The following is a 24983-nucleotide window of genomic DNA, read 5'->3' as shown; positions in this document are numbered from 1 at the left end:
AATCCTCAGGTTACTCCTGGGACAGGTTCTAGCCTCCTCCTTGTAACTCCTTTTCTTTTCTTGTCCTCCATTGGCAGAGGGTGCAGTGCTTAGCATAAAGATACAGAGGCAGATGAAGTAGCCCGCGATCCCTGCTTAACCCCTTTTTGGGTCTAGAACCCACATTCTGCCCATTCTCCCAGCCTAGCAAGTGACCTGCTGGAACTCAGTAACTCAACACCGCCTTGGTAATTGTCTGCTGAGGTCACAGTAAGCTCTTGTCACTGCCCATCCAGCAGGACCACAGTCCCCGACTGGGCTGACTGGTTCAGCCACTGTTCTGGACACTCATGGGAAACAAGTGGCCTTTGTGGTGAGCTGGTGGACAGAGTGCGCTGTCAGCATGGGTGAGGGCTGGATACCCAGAGTTTCTGGGGTAGGCTGCACCCAGGGCAGCCAGCTCAGAGCTGGGAGGCCTGGAACAGACCTCATTTTCTCTGATAATGGGGAGCACAGAGTTGCAGAGACTTTTTTTTTAGTGACTTGTGTCGACAGACTCCGCTGGTTCTGCTTGGCACAGGCCTGGGAGGTTACCTGTGGGCTTCACGGCCAGGTGTTCATCTTATCCATTGAAATGCAAACACCTAAGGGGAATGGAGATATTTGGAGATTTGAATGTTTCAGTTTGGGCAGTTCTTCTTCAGTTATCTTGATGGGGGTATCTTCGTCACTCCCCCTCAAACACACACACACCCCACATATAAAAGACCACATGTCTTAAAAGAGCTTGGAAAATGTTAGTTGACTTGGTTTAATGAGGTTTAATGTATAAAGCTTGAGAGGAACATGTACTTATTAATGGGGGCTGGGATGGTCCTTACGGGTGTCCTTGCCTGAGAATTCCATTTGCTTGGCACACGGTGTTGGTGTGCAGGTGGATTTGGGCGCATTCCTATCTGTCTTTTGAGACTATCTTAAGAGGCTCCAGTGAATGGACTTAGAATGAAAAAGCGAGTGGCCCTTTAAAATGATTCCAGAAGAGTCAGTACCATTACCTAAAATTATGTCGCAAAGCTCCCCCTGATGAATACTAATACATTTAACCCCTTCTTACCTAATCATATTCATATGAGAATTCTGCTGTCCTCTGTCGTCATGGTTTTTTGCACATTCTTTGCTACCATTTTCCTTCCCAGGACCTTGCAGGTCACCCAAGGGAAGAGGTGCTGACACAGACTGGGCTGTCTATGCAGGGGCTGCAGGAGAGGTGCGGAGTGGAACCTGCCAAGGTCTTTCTTCTGAGGTTGCTGCCCAAGGAGGAGGCGAGGCACATAGGTTCCTGCTGTACTTTGCCTCCTTACTCATTCTGCTCTCCCTGCACTTTGCATTTGCTCTGTTCTCTGGTGCTCCCTGACAGCCCTTCCCACCCGCCTCTCTCATCTTTGATGTAGTCACCATGGACAAAAAGCTATCAAAATGAAAGAACAAGTTGTAGGCTCAGAATGTTTGCCCCCGAGGAAAACGCATGTTTGCACAAAATCCTATCTGACAGTTTCCATTTAAACTAAGAAGTTGGGAGCCCAGCAGGCCCTAGGAAATATGAAAATTGCCGCTTTGTTGGGCTGCATGATGATGGCAGCTTGGGGTGGAACTCTGTCTGCCATGAGAGATCTGAGTTTTTCAGCTGAAAGTCGCCGGCTGGCTGTAGGCATGACTGCTGCTGCCATGAGCACACTCAACGGCGTGTGGCTCTGGAGCCTGTTTGTCTGTCCCTCAAGGTCTCCTCTTTGTTTTTCTGAAATGTGATGAAATGGAACGTGACTTTAAAAATAGATATTTTCTGGAGATGGCCTGGCTGGGATCTCTGGCCTCAGCAGCCTTACTTCTGCCCCATGAGTCTCTTATCTCATCTCAACTGATGGGACATTGGCAAGGGCAGCTTGTATTATTTTTCCTTTTTATTCTTAGTAGTCTTTCCAAATATATTCCTTTTGATCACTTCTTTCTTTCCACAGAGGCTACAGATTCAATAGAATCTCTTAACCATGTTAGCTTTCTTCTCCTTAATATTAATTTTATTTTCTGACTACCGGAGCAACAGTGCTTATTTAAAAAATAAAAGAAAGAAAAAGTTTCAAAAACTACAGATGATAGCAAGCCAGTGTTCCCCTGAAGTGTCTGCTGGGGGCTTGAGGCTGGGAAAGAAGGCACAGTGGGCTCAGACAGTGTTCATCCAGGTGGGGTAGGCCTGCAGCTGTTGAGTGGACCCAGGACGGATGGCAGAGAGGACTGAGGACTCAGGCAGCTCAGGAGCAGTTACAGGCACCGGGCTGGGAGGTGGGTGCATCTGGTCATTTACTTTCTAGCTGAATGATCTTAGGTTAGTTCCTTGATCTTGGAGATCCTCAGGGTTCTTGTCTGTAAAATGGGGCTAACAGCAATACATTTGTCCGGGGTGCTGAAGTTTTAAGTGAGATAGTGTATGTGGGTGATGTCTGTACTGGAAGGGGCTGCACAGAGCATGGGTAAATGGTTGCAACTGTCTTAGTTTGCTAAGGCTGCCATACAGAGTATCATAGACCAGGTGGCTTAAACAACAGACATGGATTATCTCACAGTTCTAGAGACTGGAAGTCCAAGGTCAAGGTGTCAGATGGGCAGGTTTCTTCTGAAGCTTCTTTCCTTAGCTTGCAGATGGCCATGTTCTCCATGCAGTTCTTCATGCAGTTCTCCTTCTGTGCATGTCTGTGTCCTGATCTCTTGTTATAAGGATGCCAATCATTTTGGATTAACCCACCCTCATGGCCTCATTTTGACTTCATTACATCTTTAAAGACTTTATCTTCCAATACAGTCATATGTTGAGGAACTGCAGAAGGGGTTAGGGCTTCAACATATGGATCTTGGGGGAATACACTTCAGCCCATAAGAGCAACATTACTGTCAGGGTGCGGTGGCTCATGCCTGTAATCCCAGCACTTTGAGAGGCCGAAGCAAGCAGATCACTTGAGGTCACTTGAGGGAGTTCAAGACCAGACTGACCAACATAGTGAAACCCCGTCTCTACTAAAATTACAAAAAATTATCCAGGCCTGGTGGCATGCACCTGTAATCCCAGCTACTCGGGAGGTTGAGGTGAACCTGGGAGGTGGAGGATGCAGTGAGCTGAGATCTAGCCTGGGTGACAGAGCGAGACTCCATCTCAAAAAAAAAAAAAGGCAACATTACTACTCTTACACTGTTCTCTAGTGACGACGGTGCCTATTTCTGGCTGAGGGTCAGTGGCAGGGTTCAGGAAGCTCAGAGGGCAGGATGCCCAGGGTGCGTGTGCAGACCCTGGTGGTATTCCCCAACTGAGCCACTCATCAGAGACTCTGAGCAGCGTCTTAAAAGCCTGGAATGCTGGAGGTGCTGATTCTTGGGGGTAGGAAGGGGTCCTGAGACATTTTTAGTTTTTATTTTTATTTTTTCCAGCATTTTTAAAGAGCAGCTTGGATCATTCTGATGAACAGCCAGACTGGGAGCCATTGGCCAGAAGCTCCATTGACTGACTGTCCCTCCCTGTGGCTCTCACAGCCCGCACAGGGTGTCCAGGTGCTTGTTTTGGGGGAACCTTTCTTTACCTGGGGATTCCAGCGCTCTTGCCTTCGCTGGAGGGCACTTCCTTCATTTGCTTCCTCCTCTCATCCTGCTCATCAGAGTTGTCAGCTTGTTTCACTCCTGGCACTGGCATCAGCTTGCTGTGTGACCTGACTCAGTCAGGCCCCCTCTGAACACCTGTAGGATGTCAGCGCTGGACAGTAGAGGGGATACCTCTTAAACTATGAGAGGGCTGAAGTCTGACTAGAAAATGCAGATTCCACTCTTACTCTTCACACTTTCAGTAAGCATTTGCCTTGCTCAGCGGGTAGGTAGAGCAGAGCAGGCATAGTGGTGCAGGCTGGAGGGTCCCAGTCCATTGAGATGAGACTGCCTGCAGAGCTCCCTGCAAATGGCCAGAGGGTCAGGAGCTGCAGGAGGCTGAAATCTTTGGGGGCTGGCACACTTTGATTCCATTTGCTGTACTCCGTTCCGGAGTCATGGATGTGGATTTTGGTTTTTTTCTCTTTGCACAAGATAGTGAATGAAATATTTTCCCTTGTGACTCAAGATCAACTTTTCTGAGGGCTACCCATGTGTGAAAGATAATCTACATCCTTTTGTGCATTTGAAATGCTTCTGTGATCTCCTCTTCCATTTTCTGTGGTTGACTTGGGGCAATTTGAAGGCGTTGTGTGTCCAGATTTTGCTTGGAGTGTTTTAGGGGGAGCTCTTGTTTCTGCATTTAAACAAAGAGTAGCATGGGCCTGTTTTCTGAGCACAGGTAGCTAAGAATGGGTTCGTGCTCAAGCTGAAGGCCCATGTGAGCACTTGAATGTACTGAGATGACAGGTGTGGAATGGGTCGTGATGAAAGCTTTGCTGTGGGGTTTTAGGGTGAAGAATGCTTGTGCTGTTTTATCTTTATTTGCGGGGGGATAGGAGGTGACAGCCTGAGTGTATTAGTACCCAAAGTCTTATTTAAAAGCTCCTCATTCCTGCTCTGGGTGTGACAAAGGTGAACCTTGGATACCTCAGTGGATGTCTGCACGTGAGTGTGTGCAGCGTCCTTTCTGTAAAACATTATAAAGAGTCCTAGCAGTTTCAGCAATGGACTTCTGAAGGCCACCATTTCCAAAATCCACACCAAGTACTGTGAAAATGAGGGTGAACCCTCCTGGACGGTGTTTCTTTATCGGAGAGGAAGCATGTTTGGAACATCTGAGGGCCCATCTTGGATTGGAGGATCATCTGCTTCAGGCAGGGCCTCCCAGAGAGCCTCTGATAGCCAAACTCTAAGACTTTCTGTTTCTCGGGGCCTCAAAAGAAGTCGATGGAAAAAAGATAATTGCCCTTTTATTTTTCCCCGAGTGCTCTTTGAATCACAGTCATTTAAAGGATGTCAGAGATACAGATTAGATTGCAGAGTTTAATTCCAATCAGTAATTAATTACAGGAAGCCTGCTAAGCGCCGACCACTGTGAACCATGTCTCTGGTGGTGGACCGGCCTGTAGAAACCTTGCGCTCCAGGGATGAGGTACTCTTGCCTGACTTGCCCAAGGCAGAAGTTGCTAATCCATTGTGGCTCCTTTCCCAATGAGCTGAGGTATGGCTTTAGGCATAGTACTCAGGCAGAGGGTGCGATGCATGGCTGCTCTTTCAAGATGCACCTTATGCCTTTTCTGGTCTTATCCAAGCCCTTCAATTCTCAGATGGAGAAACAGGGCCAATCAGTTGCCTACTTAGCTGACTCCATGCATAGCATCTTTGACCTCCAAATGACCAGATCAGATGTTTCTTTGCTTCCGAGTCCTCCCTAGCATTTGGTGTGGCAGACCAGCCCCTCCAGGCTCCCTCCACCCCATTGCCTTCTAGGATGCATCATTCTCTTGCTCCTCCTACCCCTACTCCGAGTGATCTTTCTGTGTCTTTTCCAGAAACTCATTTTTTTCTCCTGTCTTCACAGGAAGTATTTCCCCAGATTCTGAACTGTATACACTTAGAACAATGTAACTTCAGGCCAGGCGTGGTGGCTTATGCCTGTAATCCCTGAACTTTGGGAGGCTGAGGTGGGTGGATCCCCTGAGGTCAGGAGTTTGAGACCAGCCTGGCCTACATGGCAAAACACTGTCTCTCCTAAAAATACAAAAAATTAGCTGCTCCTGGTGGCAGGCACCTGTAATCTCAGTTACTTGAGAGGCTGAGTCAGGAGAATCGCTTGAACCCAGAAGGCGGAGGTTGCAGTGAGCTGCGATTGCACCACTGCACTCAAGCCTGGGCAACAGAGGGAGACTCCTTCTCAAAGAAAAAAAAAAGAACAATGTTACTTCATAGTCACTGTTTAGGAGGTCCATAGATCTAGGCCTCTCCTCTGTTTTTTCTTTTTCTTTCCCAGTGACATTGTTCAAATTGAGTCTTATGTTTTTTCTAACCCAAAGGCTTCCCATTACCAATTAGTGACTCTGGGCTTGTCACTCACATCCTGCAGGCTCAATGGTGTGACTCTGGAGTGGACTGTGTTAGCCTGAAACTTTCTCCGTGGTGCCACATTCCAGTTTCTGAGTGTCAGCAGGCTGTCTTCACAGGTATTTTCTTTCGTGCATTCCACCTGATGGATTTCAACGATCTCATTCCTCTTTCTTCAATCCTCTGCCTCTGTTAACTGTGTTACCTTCTAGGATGCCCCAACCACAAACCTCAGCACCATCCTCCATTCTTCCCTACCCGTGATCTTGGGCCCTCTCCCCACCCATACCCCATGACCAGTAGTTAAGGGCAGCTCTTGTGGGAACATTGTAATTGTTCTCTCTGCTTTCAGGCTCTCCCTGCTTCCATTCTTCCGGTTCACAGTTGCTGGAGATAGGTTCCTGAAGCTCATACCTGCTTGCTGATTCCTGTGTTCAAAAACCCTGAGCATTCTTATACTCCAAGGCCCAGAAGCTGGAGCTTTCACCCATAGTAATGAAAGTCAGAGTAGCAATTGTGTGAAACTAGTGAGGGCCCAGAGATTTTGGACACCTCTAATGGAGAGAAATGGAGGTGAAGCTCTTGGGTGTGTGTGTGTGTTTTTTTTTTTTTTTTTTTTTTTTTTTTAACGCATTGTTTCACTGGAATGCACCCAGGCTGGAGTGTAGTGGCGTGATCTCCTGATCTTGGCTCACTGCAATCTCTGCATCCCAGGTTCTCATCACCCTCCCAAGTAGCTGGGATTACAGGTGTGTACCACCACACCTGGCTGATTTTTTTTTTTTTTTTTTTTTTAAATAGAGAGGAGGTTTCACCATGTTGGCCAGGCTGGTCTCCAACTCCTGGCCTCAAGTGATCCACCTGCCTCAGCCTCCCAGAGTGCTGGGATTACAGGCGTGAGCCACTGCACCTGGCCTTCTTGCTTTTTAATTCCTTTTCCTTTTGTATGCATGTTTGTTGTTTTTGTTGTTTGTGTTTTGAATAAGAGTAGAAGGAAGAAGGAGTTTCTGGAAGAGAAGAGGTTGACAGCAGAGAGTAGAGAGAAGCATGAAGGAAGACTGGGAAAGATTTGCAGTGGAGTTGGGGACAGAGATGGACCTGAGCCTCCTGAGGCGGCGAAAAACGGATCATTTATTAGCATTTCCTTTATAGTTACAAAGCGCTTTCAGCATCCAGTACTTCATTTGCTCTGCAAAACAGCCTGTGAAATGCTGACTATATAAAGACTTTTAGCCTCAGTGTACAAATGACACTGAGGCTCAGAAAAAGTATTTGCTCCTGGTCACTGATTAGGAGGTGGCCAAAGCAGAGGGAGCCTATGTCCATCCAGCTCCTGATCCTGTGTCCTTTCCACAGTATGGGGTCGCTTTGTGCCTCCCACGCTATGCCAGGGGTCTTGACGAGTTCAAACTCAGCAGGAATATTGTGGTGGGCAAGGGGTTCTCCATGACCTCAGAGCCCTAGATGCTGCTACTACAGACCCAGGCTGAGTTGCCTTGGTGGTCAGTGATTCTCAAAGCAGCCCACAAAGTAGATGAGGAGGGCAGTGTAGATGGCATTGAAGAAAGAGGGGGCAGAAACAGCACCCGTTTGTTGATGTCTTAGGTAAGACCTTTCCTTTGTAGTTGCCCTCTTTGGCCTTTGTGGACAGAGTGTCCCTGACCTGTGAAGCCTGGGATGCCATGTCCTTGCCTAATGCCCAGTTCGTGCCATGAGACTTGGGCAGTTCCCAGAGCCATCATTTTCTCTGGCTGATGACTCAGCTTACCTTGAACTGAGATTAATGGAACATGCCATTGTGGGATGGTGTGGCACTAAGGGACAGTGGGGGAGGGACACCTTTACAGTTCTTTTGCATTTAGTCTAAGCATCAGAATCATAAACAGCTTCCTGAAACTCCATTGGCCCACTCCATTTCCTGCTGCCTTCTAAAGACCCAGGATGGAGATACTTACCTAGCTTGTTTCAGAGGCAGTACTGGTCTCTTCTGAGGGGATCAGAGAAGTCCATAGCCAGAGGAGTGACAAGACCAGAGAGGTTGAAGCCAGGACCAGAGGACAAGGCTGGCAGCTGAGCTGTGACAGAGGCGACTGGAACCCTTCTTTCTCATGCTTCCCTTTTTTCCTTTTGTTGGAAAGATGGCCTTGGCCACAGTGCTGAATGCTGGCCACGAGATAGCACGCCTGCTTGGAGAAGAGTTACTGACCTGCCAGTAGCGATTACTAGGTACCTCCTGTTCCCTGAGTGTTGACACTGGGCGAGGGATGCCTGCTTGCATCTTTTTCTATCCAGTGGGACAAGGAACTAGTGAGTATCATTTTTTCTGATCTTGTCAGAAAGGACGAGGTCTGGTCAGGAGTTCAAGACTAGCCTGACCAACATGGTGAAATCCCATCTCTACTAAAATACAAAAATTAGCCAGTCACAGAGGCACATGCCTGTAACCCCAGCTACTCAGGAGGCTGAGGCAGGAGAATCACTTGAACCCGGGAGATGAAGGTTGCAGTGAGCCGAAATCATGCACTCCAGCCTGGGTGACAGAGCGAGACCCTGTCTCAAAAAACAAAAAACAACAACAAAAAAGGAGGTCTAGGGTTAGTGGATGAGAGTCCTGCTTGAGTTGGGACCCTCTGCTTACTAGCTTTGTGGCCTTGGGCAAGTTACTTGGCTTCTCTGAGCCTACATTTCATCTAGAAGGTGAGTTGATAGTGGCCCATCTTGTAGGATTGCTAGGAGAATTAAATGAAATAATCCATACAAATAGTGCCTTTCCTGCAACAAGTGCTCAATGAACGTTACCTGATTTGAGTAGAGTGTACTGGTACATTCAACAAAAACATGGGCTGTGACATGTAGGATGCCTGGTACACACTGAAGGCTCTCCATAATGCTCTGCCTCATTTCCATCAGCCTTCTTGATAACTGGGGAAGTTCAGGGGGTAGGTGGAGTGCAGATTCAGCTTGATCAGGAGTCGGGAGGATTGTGTCTCTCTCTTACCTTCACCATTAAGCAACATGGGCATATCTGAGCACCTCTCTGAGCCCTGACCACATGCAGTTGTGTTCAGTTTGTTTGTTTATTTATTTTTATTTGTTTTTTGAGATGGAGTCTCGTTCTGTCGCCCACGTTGGAGTGCAGTGGTGCAATCTCGGCTTACTGCAACCTCCGCCTCCTGGGTTCAAGCAGTTCTCCTGCTCCAGCCTCCCGAGTAGCTGGGATTACAGGCATGCACCACCATGCCCGGCTAATTTTTGTATTTTTAGTAGAGGCGGAGTTTTACCATGTTGACCAGGCTGGTCCTGAAACCCTGACCGCAGGTGATCCGCCCACCTTGGCCTCCCAAAGTGCTGGGATTACAGGCGTGAGCCACTGCACACGGCTGTGTTGAGTTTCTTTACTTGTGTGGTCGACTCTCCCACCTCACTACTACCCACTTCTCCTCTGTCTTCTTGGTTGATTTCTCTTCTCATCACTTAGCCCCTGGATGCTCAGGTTCATTCCTTGGACCTCTCCACTGCCCTTCCTGTCCGTACTTCTTCCTTGGGTGATTTTATCAAGGCCCATCACTTGAAATACTAAGCATATGCTGACAATTCTCAGATTATATCTCTAGTCATGACCTTGTCACTGAACTTGAGGCCTGTACATCCATCTGCCTTCCTGACGCCTCCCTTGTGTGTCTGTAGGCACCTCATGCGTGACCAGGCCCGGCGGGAACTCGTGATTCCCCAACTCCCTCCCCATCAGTTCCTCTTGCAGGCTTCCCCCTTTCAGCAAGGACCAACTTCATTCTTCCAGTTTCCAGGCCAAGAATCCTGGAGTCATCCTTGACTTTTCTTTCTTTCCGATTCCACATTGGGCCTGTGAGCAGATCCTTTCAGCTCTGCTCCAAGCCAAATGTGGAGTAGGAAAGAAAGAAAAGCTCCACAATATCCCTCAAATCCAGCTACTTGTCACCAACACCATTCTTGTCACCCTGGTCCAAGCCCCCAGCATTGCTCCCCTGGACGTGTGAGTTGCTGTCTGAGTTGTTTCTATGCTTCCCTGCTTATGGACAACATTCAACAAAGCATCTAATGAGCCTAGGTAGATGTAAGTCAGATCATGGCTTTCCTCTACTCAGAATCTTCCAGAGGTTTCCCATCTTACTCTGAGTAAAGCCCTGCTTCCTCTCTGTGGCCCATAAGGTCCTGCCTGGAGCTGTCCCGTTGCCCCTCTGACCTCATCTGCATCTTCCTGCAGGTCCCTCCACCTGCAGCAGACAGGTCTCCCCACATGGGTGGCCCCAGGGCCTTTGCACTTGCTATTCCTTCCTCTAGCACTCTACACTTCCTCTAGGTCTCTGGGGAAAGATGACCTGCCCAGAGAGACCCCTGCCATCACTGTACAATAGCCACATCTCCTCTCCACCCCCACCACCTACCATTTAACTCTGCCACAGTTTTCTTCATAGCGCTTACTACCCAATACAGTTTATATTTGTTTATTTCTCCCCCACCCCTGTCACCCTGTTCATGTGAGCTCCATGAGGGCAGGGATTTGTCCATCTTGCTTCCTGCTGCATCCCAGTACTTCGCCCAGCATTCACCCAGCGTTTGGTGAATGAATGGGCCTTGTGTTTCCGGGGACAGACATGCCCACCAATGAGTAGCATCTTTTACAGGGCACTGACTGATGTCTGTGTGTGGGTGGTGGGAGCCAGGACTGGATGAGTGGAGGTACAAGCCTGGTGTGATTCCAGGCACACTGTGAGCATTCTGGTTTCTTCTTTGTGAACCCGAGAACCGGAAATCACAAGGCATACTGGGGGTGGCTTGAAATTGCCATGGCCACGTGGAATGGTGGGAGGGGAGAGGAAGCCTCCTTATCCACAGGCATAGATAGGGCTGTATTCAGGTATTGAGAGGTGACACTCATGGCTGGCGAGAGGGGGAGGTATTAGCTCTTGAGGGAGATGGTTATGGGAGGTACACAGAGTACTCAGTGCAGAGCTTCTACGAGCAAAACATTCCAGAAGTCAAGGGAAGGCTGGGTGACTGTCCTCCAGGACCCGTCCATAGCATCTGTCGTCTGTGTACACTGCAGAGGCCACCCTATGCCCTGCCTTCCTTAGGAGCCTGCGAGAGGATAACAGTAACGAGAGCTTGTGTTTGTGGATTGCTTGCTGCGCACCTGGCTCTGTCAAGGGAAGGCTGGGTGACTATCCTCCAGGTCCCATCCATAGCATCTGCCGTCTGTGTACACTGCAGAGGCCACCCTATGCCCTGCCTTCCTTAGGAGCCTGCGAGAGAATAACAGTAATGAGAGCTGGTGTTTGTGGATCGCTTGCTGTGTGCCTGGCTCTGTTCTAAGGGCTTTCCCTCTCTTTGCTCATTCTGTTCTCATCACCTATTATTCTTCCTGTGTTTATAAATGAGGAGATGCACAGAAAGTAGAAGCAACTTATTTGAGGTCACATAACTGGTGAGTGGCAGGCCTGAGCCAGCCGGTCCGACGCAGAGCCTGCCTTGGTACAGTTGCCCTGAGAGGGTGGAGGGCAGTGTATTCTGCAAGGTATGCGCTCCATCCAGTGTGGGAGGCAGGCAGCCTCTTCTCCATTTACTGACTACTGGAAACTGAGTGCCGGGCCAGAGCAGGAGGGAGCCGGGGGTGCCTGGTGCCTTTCAGAGAGCTGCTTCCTGCCTGTCGTGACTTCTGGGGCTTATTGGAAGTTTATTCCAGGGCAGACATGGCCCCCGGGGGATGTCCGGCTGGAGCATAATGGAGGCTTGGCTGCCCCTTGGGTGCCCGTGCTGCTCAGATTTCGTGTCTGGGTTTGGTGTGGCATGTGCTGTCAGGGTGGTGGGGCAGAGGCACTGTGACCGGCCCTGCTCCACTCCTTCAGCTGTGCTCCTCGCCTTGCGGGTGCTGTCAGGCTTGGCTATGTTCATTGTCTCCCCTCCACCCACACCTTCCAGGGCATAGCACGATGGCCCCGTCCTCCTCCTGCCGAGTTCATCAGACCCTCTTTGGGCCTCATCCTGTGCCTTTTTGGTGCAGAACTGTCTCAGCCTGGCCAGGAGTGACAGCAGGGAGCAGGGCTTGGTTTTGGTGATGGAAAGGAAGAACCGAGAGGTGTTCCCACCTGGTGTCAGGTTTGATGGTCTTAGGTCTCCCCACTGCTTTCCCTCCCTACCTGCTCCCATCCCCAGCCTGCAGCCCAGCAGCTCTGAAGGGAGGCAGAACAAAGAGGGTGGCTTTCATCAGACACAGGCTTTGTGCTCATCCCAAAGCCTCTAGGAGCCTTTGCTTTGCTGATGAGGACAAGCAGGCTATCCGACTGTGGACTCTTTTCATCCCTCGAAATTTAACAAACTTTCCTTCATGTGCCAGTTTTTTTTTTTTTTTTTTTTTTAAATCCCTGTCACTTGCCACTTAAAAGAGGAAAAAAAAAAAAAAGTACAGAAAAAGACCAAAACCAGTCCAGTAGTTAGCGAGCGAGGGGTCTTGCATGATACTGAATGATTAATTCTGGGTGCACATGTTTTGTTTTTCCTCTTTTCATATTTTTGCCTTGGGGCATTTTGGGTGGGGAAGGGAGGGGAGTCACAGATGGCAAAACTGATGTGCGAGTTTTCTCAGGTTCAGGCAATTTAGTTCATTATTTTATAAATGGCCTCAAAAGTCCAGTGGGAAGGGGTTAGGGAATGTGTTAAGGAATAGACACAAAAGCCAGGTGCAGTGGCGCAAACCTTCATCCCAGCACTTTGGGAGGCTGAGGCGAGCGGAGTGCTTGAGCCCAGAAGTTCAAGACCAGCCTGGGCAACAAAGAGAGACCCTCTCTCTATTTATTTTAAAATATAAAGTTGGAAAAAAAAAAAAAAAGAATGGACAGAGAGCTCGGCAAGCATCATCTTCCTTCCTGCCACTCCACACAGATCTCACTGCATACCTGAGGTTAAATCTCCAATTGTCTGGGCAATGCCCCCTCCCCTTTACCTTTTTTTTTTCTCTATTTTCCTTCCTTCCTTCCTTCCTTCCTTCCTTCCTTCCTTCCTCCCTCCCTCCCTCCCTCCCTCCCTCCCTCCCTCCCTCCCTCTTTCTGAAAAAAATATGGGGTCGGCTGGTGTGGTGGCTCATGCCTATAATTCCAACATTTTCAGGTGGATCAGTTGAGGTCAGGAGTTCGAGACCAGCCTGGCCAACATGGTGAAGCCTCGTCTCTGCTAAAAAATACAAAATAGCCAGGCAAGGTGGTGCGTGCCTGTAGTCCCAGCTACTCAGGAGGCTGAGGCTCGATAATAGCATGAACCTGGGAGGTAGAGGTTACAGTGAGCTGAGATTGCGCCACTCCACTCCAGCCTGGGCGACAGAGCAAGACTCTGTTTAAAAAAAAAAAAAAAAAAAAAAGATGGGGGTCTTGCTATATTGCCCAGGGTGGTCTTGAACTCCTGACCTAAGTGATCCTTCCACTTCAGCCTCCCAAAGTGCTGGGATTACAGGCAAAGAGCCACCTCACCTGGCCATCTTTACGTTTTAAAGATGGATGAGCAGTTCTTATAATGAACAGAAATAGGAGGAATCCACATCATTACTATAATTTTTTTTTTTTTTTTAGCACAGTGATGCTGCTTGTTCTAAAACTTGGTGGAGAATACTGTAGCGTTATCTCAGTTGAGGAAAACAAATATTAAATCTTAACTTCCAAACCGAGAGTGGGGTTTTCCCACCCTCGGGTGGCATATAAGACACATGAGCAGGACTTCCTTGATGACATGCCAGTGTCTGTGGCTGCTCCATTCCAGGACCATGGTCACCCTATAGCTCCCTAAAATACTGGGCCTTGTCTGCTTCCAAGTTTGGGTTTCAGTGTCTGCAGCCTTGGGCCATGCTTTTAAAGCGTAGGAGGCTGAGCCCCTAGGGAGGGCTAGGGCTGCCCTGAATGTAGTTTTTTGTTTTTTGTTTTCTGCCACCTTTCTTCCCACCTGAGAAGTGAGCATGGTTCTGTAAGCGGGCTTCCTAGTAGCCCACTAGTAGGATCTGAGCCCTCTGTTCCCCCAGCATCCCAGGAGGTCTTTAAAACAGAGAAGGTGGGCTCTGCCAAAGGTGATAGCACTCTGCAACTTTCACGCTGTCACCTCCTTCCTCATCTCTGCAGTTCACAGAATTGAGTGGCTCTCGAGTGCAGGCTTGCCCACACCCTGCGACTTCCCTCTGCAGCCAGCACAGGCATGGGTATGGAATGGGGTCTATGAAGCCACAGCTCCTTCTCTTTCTTCCCACTTGGGTGGAGGTGGCTCAGCTCAGAATGCCTGTTGAGTGCTGTCTTGGTGTGGGGAGGTAGGCAGGGAGGAGATGAGCCCATTCCCAGGGAATAGAGGCTGGGAAGCCTTGGCCCAAGCCAGCCCTGCTCTGAGACTTCTTACCCTTCCAGAGAAATGGGTTCTGTCTTTTGTCTCCTGCAAGCCAATCCGGCTTCTCATGTGCTTATCCAAGGCCACCACCTTCCAGGGCCAGCTCCAGGCCCCTGCCTCCATGAAGTCCTCTCTGACTGCTCTTCCCTGTGGAGCCAGGCAGCAGTATTGTGTGTAGGATTTGAGAGCACAGGCGCTGGAGTAGACTGCCTGGGTTTGTATCCTGTTTGCGTTCTTAGTAGTCCTAGCACGACCTTAAGCAAATTAATTTTTCTAACTCTTAGTTTCTTCCTCTGTGAAATGGGACTAATGACAACCTCTGGGTTGTTATGGAAATTAGTGGAGGCAATACATGCAAAGTGCTTAGCACAGTCCCAGCATTTAGTAGTGCTTAGTACCTATTAGCTGCTATTATTTTTCTTGAGAGTGCCATATACAGTGCAGTGGTTTGCTTGTGGATTGTGTGACTTATCACTCTAGTACAGCTTTCTATGTAGGTAATTGAGGAATTGAACAGCAGAATTGGAAGGGCCCTCTGCAGGTCTGGACTGACCATAATAACAGCAGCTAACACTTAAGAGTACCAGCTATTTGAGGTGCTGTTTCAATCACTTTTCACAAACAGGTAGAATATCCCTTATCTGAAATCCTTGGAACCAGAAGTGTTTTTGGGTCTTGGATTTCTCCAGATTTTGGAATATTTGCATATACATAATGAGATATCTTGGGAGTGGGACCCAAGTCGAGATGGGAAATGTATTCGCGTTTCATATACACCTTATATACACACAGTGTGAAGGTAATTTTGTTTTTCCTTTGAGGAAGCAGAATAAACTGTATCCTGTGCCTGCATTTTGACTGGCCCATCACATGAGGTCAGGTGTGGAATTTTCTGCAGTGGTGTCATGTTAGTACTCCAAAAGTTTCAGATTTTGGAGATTTTTGGATTTCAGATTTTTGGATTAGGGATACTCAGCCTGCATTAAATCAGTTTATCCTCAAACAGCTCTAAGAGATAAGCACTTCTATCATCCCATTTTACTGATAAGTATGTGGAAGCACAGAGAGGCAGAGTGACTTCCCTAATGGCACACAGCTAATAAGGGGCTGGGCTGGGAGCTGACTCCAGGCAGGTTGGCCCCAGCTGTGTTGCAGTCATTACTGTTTGGCTCAGAGAGAAGGGCCTTCTTCTGAAGGTTACTTACAGCAGATGAGTAGCCTCCACGCTCTTGAGCCTCTGGCTTGCCATTCTTTCTCCCGAACCTGGCCCAGTGCCATGCTAGGCTGGGGGCACGTGTTAGAAACCTGGCTGACACATGCGAGTCCGGGAGCGATTGGGCACCTTCGGTCATTCTGCTGTAGGCTGTGGTTCCTCAGTGTGAACTGGAGGAGGGTGGCAGGATGTGGCAGGTGCCCTGAAAGTGACTGTCCTCCTGGGGCCCAGTCAGCACTTCCTGCTCTGTCTTCAGGGACCCCAGAGTCCAGAGAGTAGCAGCTTGCTTTCTCCCTCCCCTTTCCCTGGGGATTGAGGTAGGGGGTGCTGGCCTCCCCGTGACCGCAAGCTGTCAGCTCTCTGCCTTCCTGCCTGGGCCCTTCTGGAGGACAGGGAGAACTCTGTGTGCTGGTTCAAGGCTGGAACAAGTTCCTTCAGCCACTGTGAGCTTCACGAAGAGGAAGCGTGAGTCACCAGGGCCTTTACAAGCTCCAGGTGAATGGAAGGGGTGTGTTGGGGGTGCGCTTCCATCTCTCTTGGGCCCCATGGGCTGTGGGAGGGGGCCTGGGAGGGCTGGTGCATTCCATTATTGTTCGGGTGATTTTTACTGGAAGTTCTTTTGAAGTGGTCTTTGTGACCCAGTGGTGCTGAGTCACAGGGTAAACAGAATTAGCAGGGGCCGGGCTCTTGGAAAGGACACAGACAGTGCCTGTGGGCCAATCCCAGAGGGTCACCGGGCTGGCTTCCTCCCAGTGGCTTTCTTCCACCTCTCCCAGGGTTTTGGCTGCAGCTTCCATGTGCATCCCACCTGTGGACTCCAGCTCTGGGCCAGTGTGTAGAGCATGTGCCCTAGGGGCTTCTGAGAAATGCATTCTGAAACCCACCCTCGTCTGCTGAATAAGTGCTTACATTGCCCAGATAGTTCCTTTGATAGTAAAGAATCTCCTTATATCATGCTCTGGTCCACATGTCCACATCTAAACTTGGCCTCAAGCTCCGCTTTTCTGGAAATGTTTCCATATCATCCAACTCTCCCTGGGTCTCATCAGCACCTCTGCACGGTACTTGGTAGCTTGCATGAGTTTGTGGTCGGTGCCCTCCTCTCGTGTGTGTGTGCGTACGTGCGCGTGTACACACACACACACACACACAACAGGAGGCTGATCCTACAGTTCCCCTTAGCTCTGGGCACTCTGCGAGGTAGAGAATGTCCCTCCACAGTTTCTCCTGCCACAGCAGCCCATCCTAGCTTTCAGAGCAGGTTGGGTGGAGGTGCCTTCAGGAGAACCTGGGGAAATTGTCACCTCCTGGATTGGGCTGTGGCAGAAGATGAGGAACACCAAAGTGTGCTTGGCCTAGATGGGACTCCTGTTGACTCCAAATTTGATGGCGAAACCCCAGAGGTAGATGACGCCGACACTTGCCCCTCAGCCCCGTGGAAGCAACTGGCCTTGAAAGGACACTGTGTGACTTTGGGGGATAGTGGCTTCTTTTGCCTTTTCCTGACAGTTCTGACCACGCAGGCCTTTAGGACAACAATAACCGCAGAGACAAAGCATGACTGAGACAATGTCGTCTTTGGGCCTTTTTTCCCCCTTAATGACGTCCAAGGCTCTGGGAACATTGTAAAAACTGGGTCCTGTCCAATTTTAACCACTCCCCCCACCAGCTCCTAGGAGCCCTGCCAGCTCCCTGGGATGGGGGTGGGAGTGATGCCCAGAGATGCACATAAAGATGTCACGCTGCCCTGGTTAGGCCCCAGAGGCCAGTCAGGGCTGCAGGGACAGGGAAGAGGAACAGAACGTGTTGCTTGGCCCGCGGACTCCCCCAGCCAGGGAGGTAGGTGGGCGGAGAGAGGGAAGGGTGTCTGCCAAGCTTAATTAACAGTGGAAACTCGCCACGGGGGAGGAGAGAGACGATTTGAAGAGGAGGGGCAGTTTACTGGAAGATGGGGCGCTGCCGATGCCAACAGTAAGAAAGGGGAGCATTCCAGCAGCGGCATCCGGAGTGCAGGCTGCCAGTGTCATAAGCCGGGATGGGTTTAGCATAGAGATTTCTGGAGGTGAGAGTGGGGGAATTTATTTGTGCCTGCTTTCCTGAGTAGACGTCTTCCAGAAACAATCTACCAACCTGCCAGTGGTTAGCCTTCCTTGCCCCCATAAAGAAAAAATACTATTTAAAAAATGGCAGTTGAGTTTAGAAAATAGACATTGTGTTGGGTTCTTGTTCTTTGAAGATATCAATGGATTGCCCAAATTGCATTTGACTTTATTTCACAGATATTGAAGCAATGTGTAAAGTGTATGATACAGAAAGAGAGATGGGTTAAACAAACGTGTGATGCAGGCCAGATGTGGTGGCTCATGCCTGTAAATCCTAGCACTTTGGGAGGCTGAGGCCTGGTGGATCCTGAGATCAGGAGTTCGAGATCAGCCTGGCCAACATAGCAAAACCCCACTCTACTAAAAATAGAAGAAATTGGGCGGGCGTGGTGGTGGACGCCTGTAATCCCAGCTACTCAGGAGGCTGGGGCAGGAGAATTGCTTGAACCCAGGAGGTGGAGGTTACAGTGAGCCGAGATCACGCCATTGTACTCCAGCCCGGGCGACAGTGCAAGACTCCGTCTCAAAAAAAAAAAAAAAGGGTGTGATGCTTATTGTTTTGTTGAGACAAAAATGCAGAGATATTGATTGTACAGCAAAACTAATAGTGTGGGTTGGACTTCAAATATGGGAGGTGGAGCACGGGTTATTCATTTTTTAGCAGGATGATAGAATTTCAAGACTGAACTGGGTTTTCTGGTTTCATCTCCCTTCAGATGTGCAGACTTCCCCATGACATCCATGCCACTTGAGTGCTGGGCCTCCCTCACTCCCTTACCCCTTCACCCCCAGGCTTTTCATACCTGGCAGTGCTGACTGTGGCCATCCAGACCTGTGTGGAGATGCAGCTTTCTCCAGCATCCACCTGCTGCTCCTGGTTTGGCTGCAGGAGGCCATCAAGAACAAATTTAATCCCTTCTGACAGTTGTATTGAGGGACAAGACATCTACCCACTCCCCAGTCATCCTCTTCAGCCCATGTTCAGCGCCTTCAGATTCTTCAGAGAGTCTCTGAAAATGTGATAATGAGGCTACTGGTCATTGCGAGTCACGCCTGTCCTAGTGCTTGCCATTACCAAAGTTGCTTTTTGCTTGGTTGTCTCTTTTTTTCTCTCCCACTTCATCTCCTTTTCTGATGGACATACCTGCTAGCTCACCTGCCTGCAGTCTGTCTCTCTGCCCTCCTGCATGGTCCTCACCTCCCCAGCAAAGTCTCCCTGCTTTCCCCTCAAGGTCTCTCCTGTCCCCAGGGGCCTCCCACCTACCGTGCATCTCCCTCCCCCTGCTCCTGTTTACCCCCATTTCTTCATTTCTCCTCTTTCCCATTCAAAGAAGCGTGTAGGGTGGGTAGTCAAGAATTGCAGTGGAAGAGTGTTTTTTTTTTTTTTTTTTTTGAGATGGGATCTCACTTCGTTGCCCAGGCTGAAGTGAGTGGCATGATCATGGCCCACTGCAGCCTTGACCTCCCTGGGCTCAGGTGATCCTCCCACCTCAGACTCCCAGGTAGCTGGGACTAGAGGTGAGTGCTGCCACGCCCAGCTAATTTTTTGTATTTTTTGTAGAGATGGAGTTTCACCATGTTGCCCAGGCTGGTCTCAAACTCCTGAGCTGAAGCAATCTGCCTACCTTGGCCTCCCAAAGCACTGGGATTATAGGCGTGAGCCACTGCGCCCGACTGGGAGCCCTTAAATTTGGTCCCCACATTTCTGGTTGTGGAGCCCAGGATCTCATTAGTTCTTGGCAGCTTTCTGACGCTAGTGCCCTAAGGCTTGTTCAAAGCCCTTATTGCAAAAATTCCGTCTCCAACTCACCCACTTGGCCTGGTACATACTGCTCTTCATTGTATAGTTCTTTTGGCTCCAAGAACAAAACACTGGATTCGTCCTTGTTTTATTTGACCTGCCATCTCTGTGTGTTATGCTTTGTCCACTCCCAATTTAGTCTCTGAGTCAGTTTGCCCTCCCTTTTAATTTTATGTCATCCATAGTCTTGATGAGCAAAGCGTACCTTCTGTTTCTGTTAATCATGGAAATGTAATTGCTGAAATGGGATGGGAGAGGGACCTTATAAGCCATCTGGTTGAACTCCTTCATTTTGCAGACCAGGAAACAGAGTTCCAGAAAACAAAAGCTACTTGCTCAGCACGACCCAGCTATGGGCACCTACATAGAGATAGGTTCAGAAACTGGGCTTCCTGGTGCTGGGAGGGTAACATCTGGTTTTGAAAATATTTGAATTCAAACCAAACCACAGTGGTTGTGTGTCCACAACCAGGAATTAACATTAAGTGTGGACAAAAAAAAGTGCTACCCTCTGACTTTGGTGATGGTATAATTGCTTATCATTTTAGGAGTAACTTTTAATAAGGGGGCAGATGCTAACTGACTTCTTAAGAACTGAGCTTGAATACAGTTAGAACCTAAGAGCAGAGCAGTCAGAGAAAGAACAGATAGTTCAGTTGTGTAATTTCTGCTCTGTTACCCCCTGCATGAAGCCAGAATCATATTGATAGAGATCTGTAGGAAACCCTCACACCCCATGTTTACCTGGGGCATGTCACTGCCTTGCTAAACCTTTCCCCAGATGTCCCAACAAGAAGCCAGCTGACTGACTCCAAGTTCCTCTCTGCCCACCTGCCCAGAGCAGGAGGGGCGTATAAAGTGAGGTGGGAGGCCTGGCAGAAACACCGAAGTCCAGATCTGCTGAGCGTGCCTCCTCTGCTTGGCCCCTGGATGTGTATTTCTAGTGCCTGGTGCATGTGACTCTCATGGCCTGGCATTGACTGATGATCAACTGGTCTGACAGTGGCTTGGGGTGAAGACGAGTGACCCCTTGGGATTAGTAACACGGTCTCCCCTCTTTCCCCAGGTTCTACCTACAGCGTCCTGTCCACCATGCCTTCAGACTCAGAAAGCAGCAGCTCCCTCAGCAGTGTGGGTGAGTACTGCCTTCTGGGGAGGACACCGGGTAGGCCAGGGGTCTGGGTGGAAGCCGGGACAGCCGGGGTTCATGGGAGAGGAAGCTGGTTCTCCCTTGTCAGATTACTCACAGGATCATCTTCTGTTGATTTCATTTACATTTTCTCCATCAGCAAAAACCCATTTCTGATGTTAGAAGGGAGGTGGGGAGGTGAGTGCTGGGAGGCACATGTTTTGCCATTGTTCACTTTGGGCACAGAGCTTCTAGGGGAGCCTGTTGTCCCACTATCTCCACCTCCACCCTAAAGGCCTCGTAGTAACTCAGTGACCACTGCCCAGGAGACTCACCCGTTTTGGAGTTTCCTTGGGGATAGGCATTGCCAGTCCACGCTGAATTGGGTATGTTTCTCTGAAAATGGGTTTCAGAAAGCCCATAAAATGAGGCCAGTCCTTTTCTGAGTTCACTGAAGTCCAGCAGGAAGGCCGCAGTAGTCTCAGCCTTCCCACACCTCTGTGACCCATTCCCTCTGTTTTGGCACCTGTAGTGGGGTTTCTCATGGCCTGATCTGACCATGATGGATGCAGACACCTTCAGTGGGGAGTTCCAGCGTCTTTTGAGCCTGAAGGACTCACAGAAGTCATCTACTCCGACTATTTTCTTTTCCCCCTGCAGAGAGATGGGGAAACTGACATTCTGGGAGGGGAAGTCACATGCCTGAGATTCTAGGACTAGTCAGGACGGTTCTTTCATATGTCAGTTCACATCCTGAACACCTCCAGTGTGCCAGAGGTGGGCTTGGGCTGTAGTGGCAAATTAGGCAGATGTGGGCCCCACACTCCTGGATGTTAGGGTCTTTTGGTGGGAAACTGTTAAATAAGTAGCCACAGTAAGGGAAGGCAGTGTGAAGAGAGGGAAGACAGTGACCAGCGGGGGAGTTCCATCTTAGTTTTCTAGGACTGCTGTAATAAAGTGCCACAGACCAGGTGGCTTACACAGCAGAAATTGATTGTCTCACAGTTTTGGAGGACAGAAGCCCAAGATTAAAGTGTTAGTGAGGCCACGCGGGCTGAAGGTGCTAGGGAGGGATCTGTCCTGGGCCTCTCTCCTCGCTTTGTGTGGCTTGCTGGTAATCCTTGGTGCTCCTTGGTTTGCCAACATCACACTGATCTCTGCCTTTGTGTTCACATGATATTCTCCCTCCGTGTGTGTCTGTCTCCAAATTTCCCCTTTTAATAAGGATACTGGTCAGATTGGCCTAGGAGCCTGCCTTACCGGCAGCAAGACCTCATCTTAAATTGATAATCTGTAAAGACTGTTTCACCATCAGCAATAACTGCCATGGGCTGAGCAGCACGCCTCTCAGGACTCCCCTTTTAGAATGCAGATGTGCCTCGGAAAGGTAATGCTTTGACCTTTCCAAATAAGGTTCACATTCACATTTACTGGATTGGGACTTTAGCATCTTTTGGGGGGCCACAATTCCACCCATAAAAACACAGTTCCCCCCATAACCCTCATCCTGTTTAGGACTCAGCGCGGGCCCTTCTGGGACTGCAATTCAAAGCTCCTAACGGTATCCTATTACTTTGTTCTGCCTGCTTTTGGTGCCTGGAGACACATCAACGGAATGATGAGATTGTTGGAATTTGGAAGGTAGGACTCACCCTTCAGGAAGTGCATGGAGTGGGACAGTCAGGATCAGTAGATGGGGAAGGTGAGGCTTTTTAAGGTGGACTGGGTAAGCCCTGAGCATACTCCTCTGACCTGTCTAGTTTTTCACCCTTCACCAGTATCTGTCTGACAGATTGCGATCAGCAAACTCATTCCCATCGGTATTTCAAGGGTTAAATCGTTACCTTTCCTAGGCACATGTGCATTCTAAAAGGGAATTCTAGAGAGGGGTATTGCCTAACCCATAGCAATTCCTGCTGATGGCGGAATTCCCAGCCTGAGTAGGAAGATATTTCTTGGGCAGCTGGACCCCAGCATACTCTGGAAGAAGCGTCATGGCCGTGACCCACCAGTTGGTTCTGCACTCACCCCAAGCTGGCTCAGTCCTTGCGATGGAGCAGTCAACAGTATGCCCATGCTCTTTCTGGCCATCACAGGCAGGCAGAGGGCAGTGCTCTGATGTGTTTCTTGGAGCAGGCTGGGTCTGTATTGTCTGTGTCTGGATATTTAATGCTGAAATAAGTGGTTGCATCCCTTCTGGGCAGAGCCTCTTGAGTTCACAGGGAATCGAGTTTTGCTTCTCTTGCTTTTCTGCTTGAGGTTGCTGTTGTCCTTTGGGTGCAGGCATCAGGGAACACCCACTCATACCACCTTAACCAATCAGGAAATGTATGAGCTCCCATATGAGGCTGTGCTGAGGTCAGCCAGTACCGGGGGATGCAACTCTGTCCTCCTCTGTGCATTGTCTTCCCACAGACATGGCGGGGTGTCTGTAGCAGCAACTCCAGCCATCACATCCAGACCTGACAGTGTCCAGGTCTGCAGTGTCCAGTATGGGCTCCACTAACCACAAGTGGCTACTTAAATTTAAATGAATTAAAATGAAATTTAAATTTCTAGTTTCTCAGGCAAATCCACCACATTCCAAGTGCTCTGTAGCCATCTGCGGTGAGTGGCAGAAGAAGGTGGGGTTTTTATGAGCAAAGGAACCTGTTCCAGAGTCCCTCAGTATGGCCTCCTCTCAGGGACCACAGTTGGCTGCTTGTTTGTGCCGAAACCAGTGGCTCACAAAGCCTGGTCCCTGGACCACGGGGACACGCATTAGAGATGCAGGTCTGAGCTTCCTCCCATCCCTGCTGCATCAGAAACTCTGAGGGTTTCTACAGCTTACTAACCCTCCAGTTTGAGATGGACTGGCCCAACCTCATCCCTGGGAAGGGAACCAGAATGTCTGTACCAGGCTTGCACCAGTCCCTCGGGGTGGAATGCCTGGTGGGGCTGGCCCTGGGAGCACTCCAGCACCTGCCAGGGAGTTCCTGCTGGCTCAGCCACACCTGATGAGACGCAGAAGTCTACAAGCACACATTGCCCTGGCAGGAGGGGCCACTGGTAAGGTCACATGGTGATCTTAGGAACCTGAGGAAAGGCAAGAGCAAGATCTTTATTAAAAAAATCACCTCCACTTTCCCATTTACATCTCCCTAAATGGAAATGGCTGGGAAAAGAATGGCAGGTTGTATTCAGCATGAGAGGAAATCGGAGGCTGAAGCCTTGGGCGTGTAGACAGCATTCTCTCAGGCAGTCTGTCTGGTCTCAGATCTCCATCCTGGCCCTACTCACGACTCACCTTTGCCAACAGCCTTAAGGGCGGCAGGTCTTTGTGCCAAGGCCTCCTCGGGCAGTTTTCATGGGTTTTCATCAGCTAAGCACACACAGCTTCCCTGAGGCCCTCCTCCCCCGCCTCCTGCGCCTGTTGTGACCTACCCCCGACCCTATCCTGTGGATCTGCCGGGGACTGCGCACTAGTTTCAGGCAATCAATACTTTTTTCCTCCCCATTCATCCTGACCTAATTTCTCAGTAGCCTTTTATTTCTCATCTTGGAAAACTGGGGAGGTTTTAAGGAGGAGAAGAGACATTCTTGGGCATCTCTTGTAAAGCGAGCCTTAAATTCCATGAAGATTGAAATAGCAGGAGATTTCTTATTAAGTGGAGAGGTCTCCAGGCTTATTGGCAGGACAAAGAGCTGGAGGGCTTCCCTCGTATCCCAGGGAAGATTCCTTGAAAGTGCTTCTTCTGGTTGACAGGGGAAGGTGGGGTGAGCCATCAGGGAAGTGGGGGCTGCCCACTGACACCCTATGACCTCTGATCCTTCATTCCTGACCCAGACTTTTGGATCAGGGATAACCGTTTGCAAAGCCAATTTATCAGAGATGGGAATGCCTCCTCCTCGTGGGGCAGGTGTTTGATACTCATAGGGATCGCAGTGAGCATGGCCCCTAATGTTATCACACTGCCAGGGAGACAGGTACTGTCTGGCACAACTGGCTGTTCTGCTCTGTGTAGAGCAGAAAGAAAGAAGTAACTCAGGGTAAGAAGCAGTTAGTTCTGATGAGGTGAATCAGAGAAAGTTTCCTGGAGGAAGTGGCCCTTGAATTGGGCCTTCTAGGAAAGGTGCTCTGGACTCAGACGCAGCTGGGAGGTAGTTGGCCATGGCTGCTTATGGTGGTTTGGGTTCTGAAAAGCAGACCCTGAGTCAAGGGTTCGAAAGCAAGTCTTTGATCTGGCTGGAGATCTGGGGCCTGGACTTGCAGCATTGGAATCTAACCTCCTTTCCCTCCAGGCTGGGGAAACACTGATCTGGAGTCACATACTCATTGAC

The 24983-nt window shown here is 49.5% G+C and overlaps 2 protein-coding genes across 5 annotated transcripts in view; one reads left to right on the top strand and one right to left on the bottom strand.

Moving 5' to 3' along the window:
• Window positions 1-24983, top strand: part of DLG5 (discs large MAGUK scaffold protein 5) — a 136171-nt gene that overhangs the window by 36103 nt on the left and 75085 nt on the right. For all 4 annotated transcript variants that reach the window (XM_033208354.1, XM_033208355.1, XM_033208357.1 and 1 more), the window contains exon 2: window positions 20601-20669. In XM_033208354.1, the coding sequence (XP_033064245.1) occupies window positions 20601-20669 (69 nt within the window). The remainder of the gene's footprint in view (window positions 1-20600; window positions 20670-24983) is intronic.
• LOC117081981 lies at window positions 20181-22919 on the bottom strand. Its single transcript, XM_033208358.1, has 2 exons — window positions 22692-22919; window positions 20181-21877 (listed from the first exon to the last, which is right to left on the bottom strand). Exons 1-2 carry the CDS (start codon window positions 22852-22854, stop codon window positions 21663-21665), a joined length of 378 nt encoding a protein of 125 aa, XP_033064249.1. The 5' UTR covers window positions 22855-22919; the 3' UTR covers window positions 20181-21662.

Source organism: Trachypithecus francoisi, unplaced genomic scaffold, assembly GCF_009764315.1.
Source record: "Trachypithecus francoisi isolate TF-2019V2 unplaced genomic scaffold, Tfra_2.0 Lachesis_group9, whole genome shotgun sequence".
Lineage (NCBI taxonomy): Eukaryota > Metazoa > Chordata > Mammalia > Primates > Cercopithecidae > Trachypithecus > Trachypithecus francoisi.
This window is presented reverse-complemented; position numbering and strand designations above follow the sequence as displayed.

What these genes read in the sequence shown, in the direction of transcription:
- LOC117081981 (XM_033208358.1), bottom strand. Translation starts at nt 22,854, where the DNA reads ATGCAACCACTTATTTCAGCATTAAATATCCAGACACAGACAATACAG. An exon ending in AAGGACTGAGCCAGCTTGGG is followed by an intron (nt 21,878 to 22,691) that starts GTGAGTGCAGAA and finishes CCTTATTAAAAG; the next exon opens with GGGAAATTTGGAGACAGACA.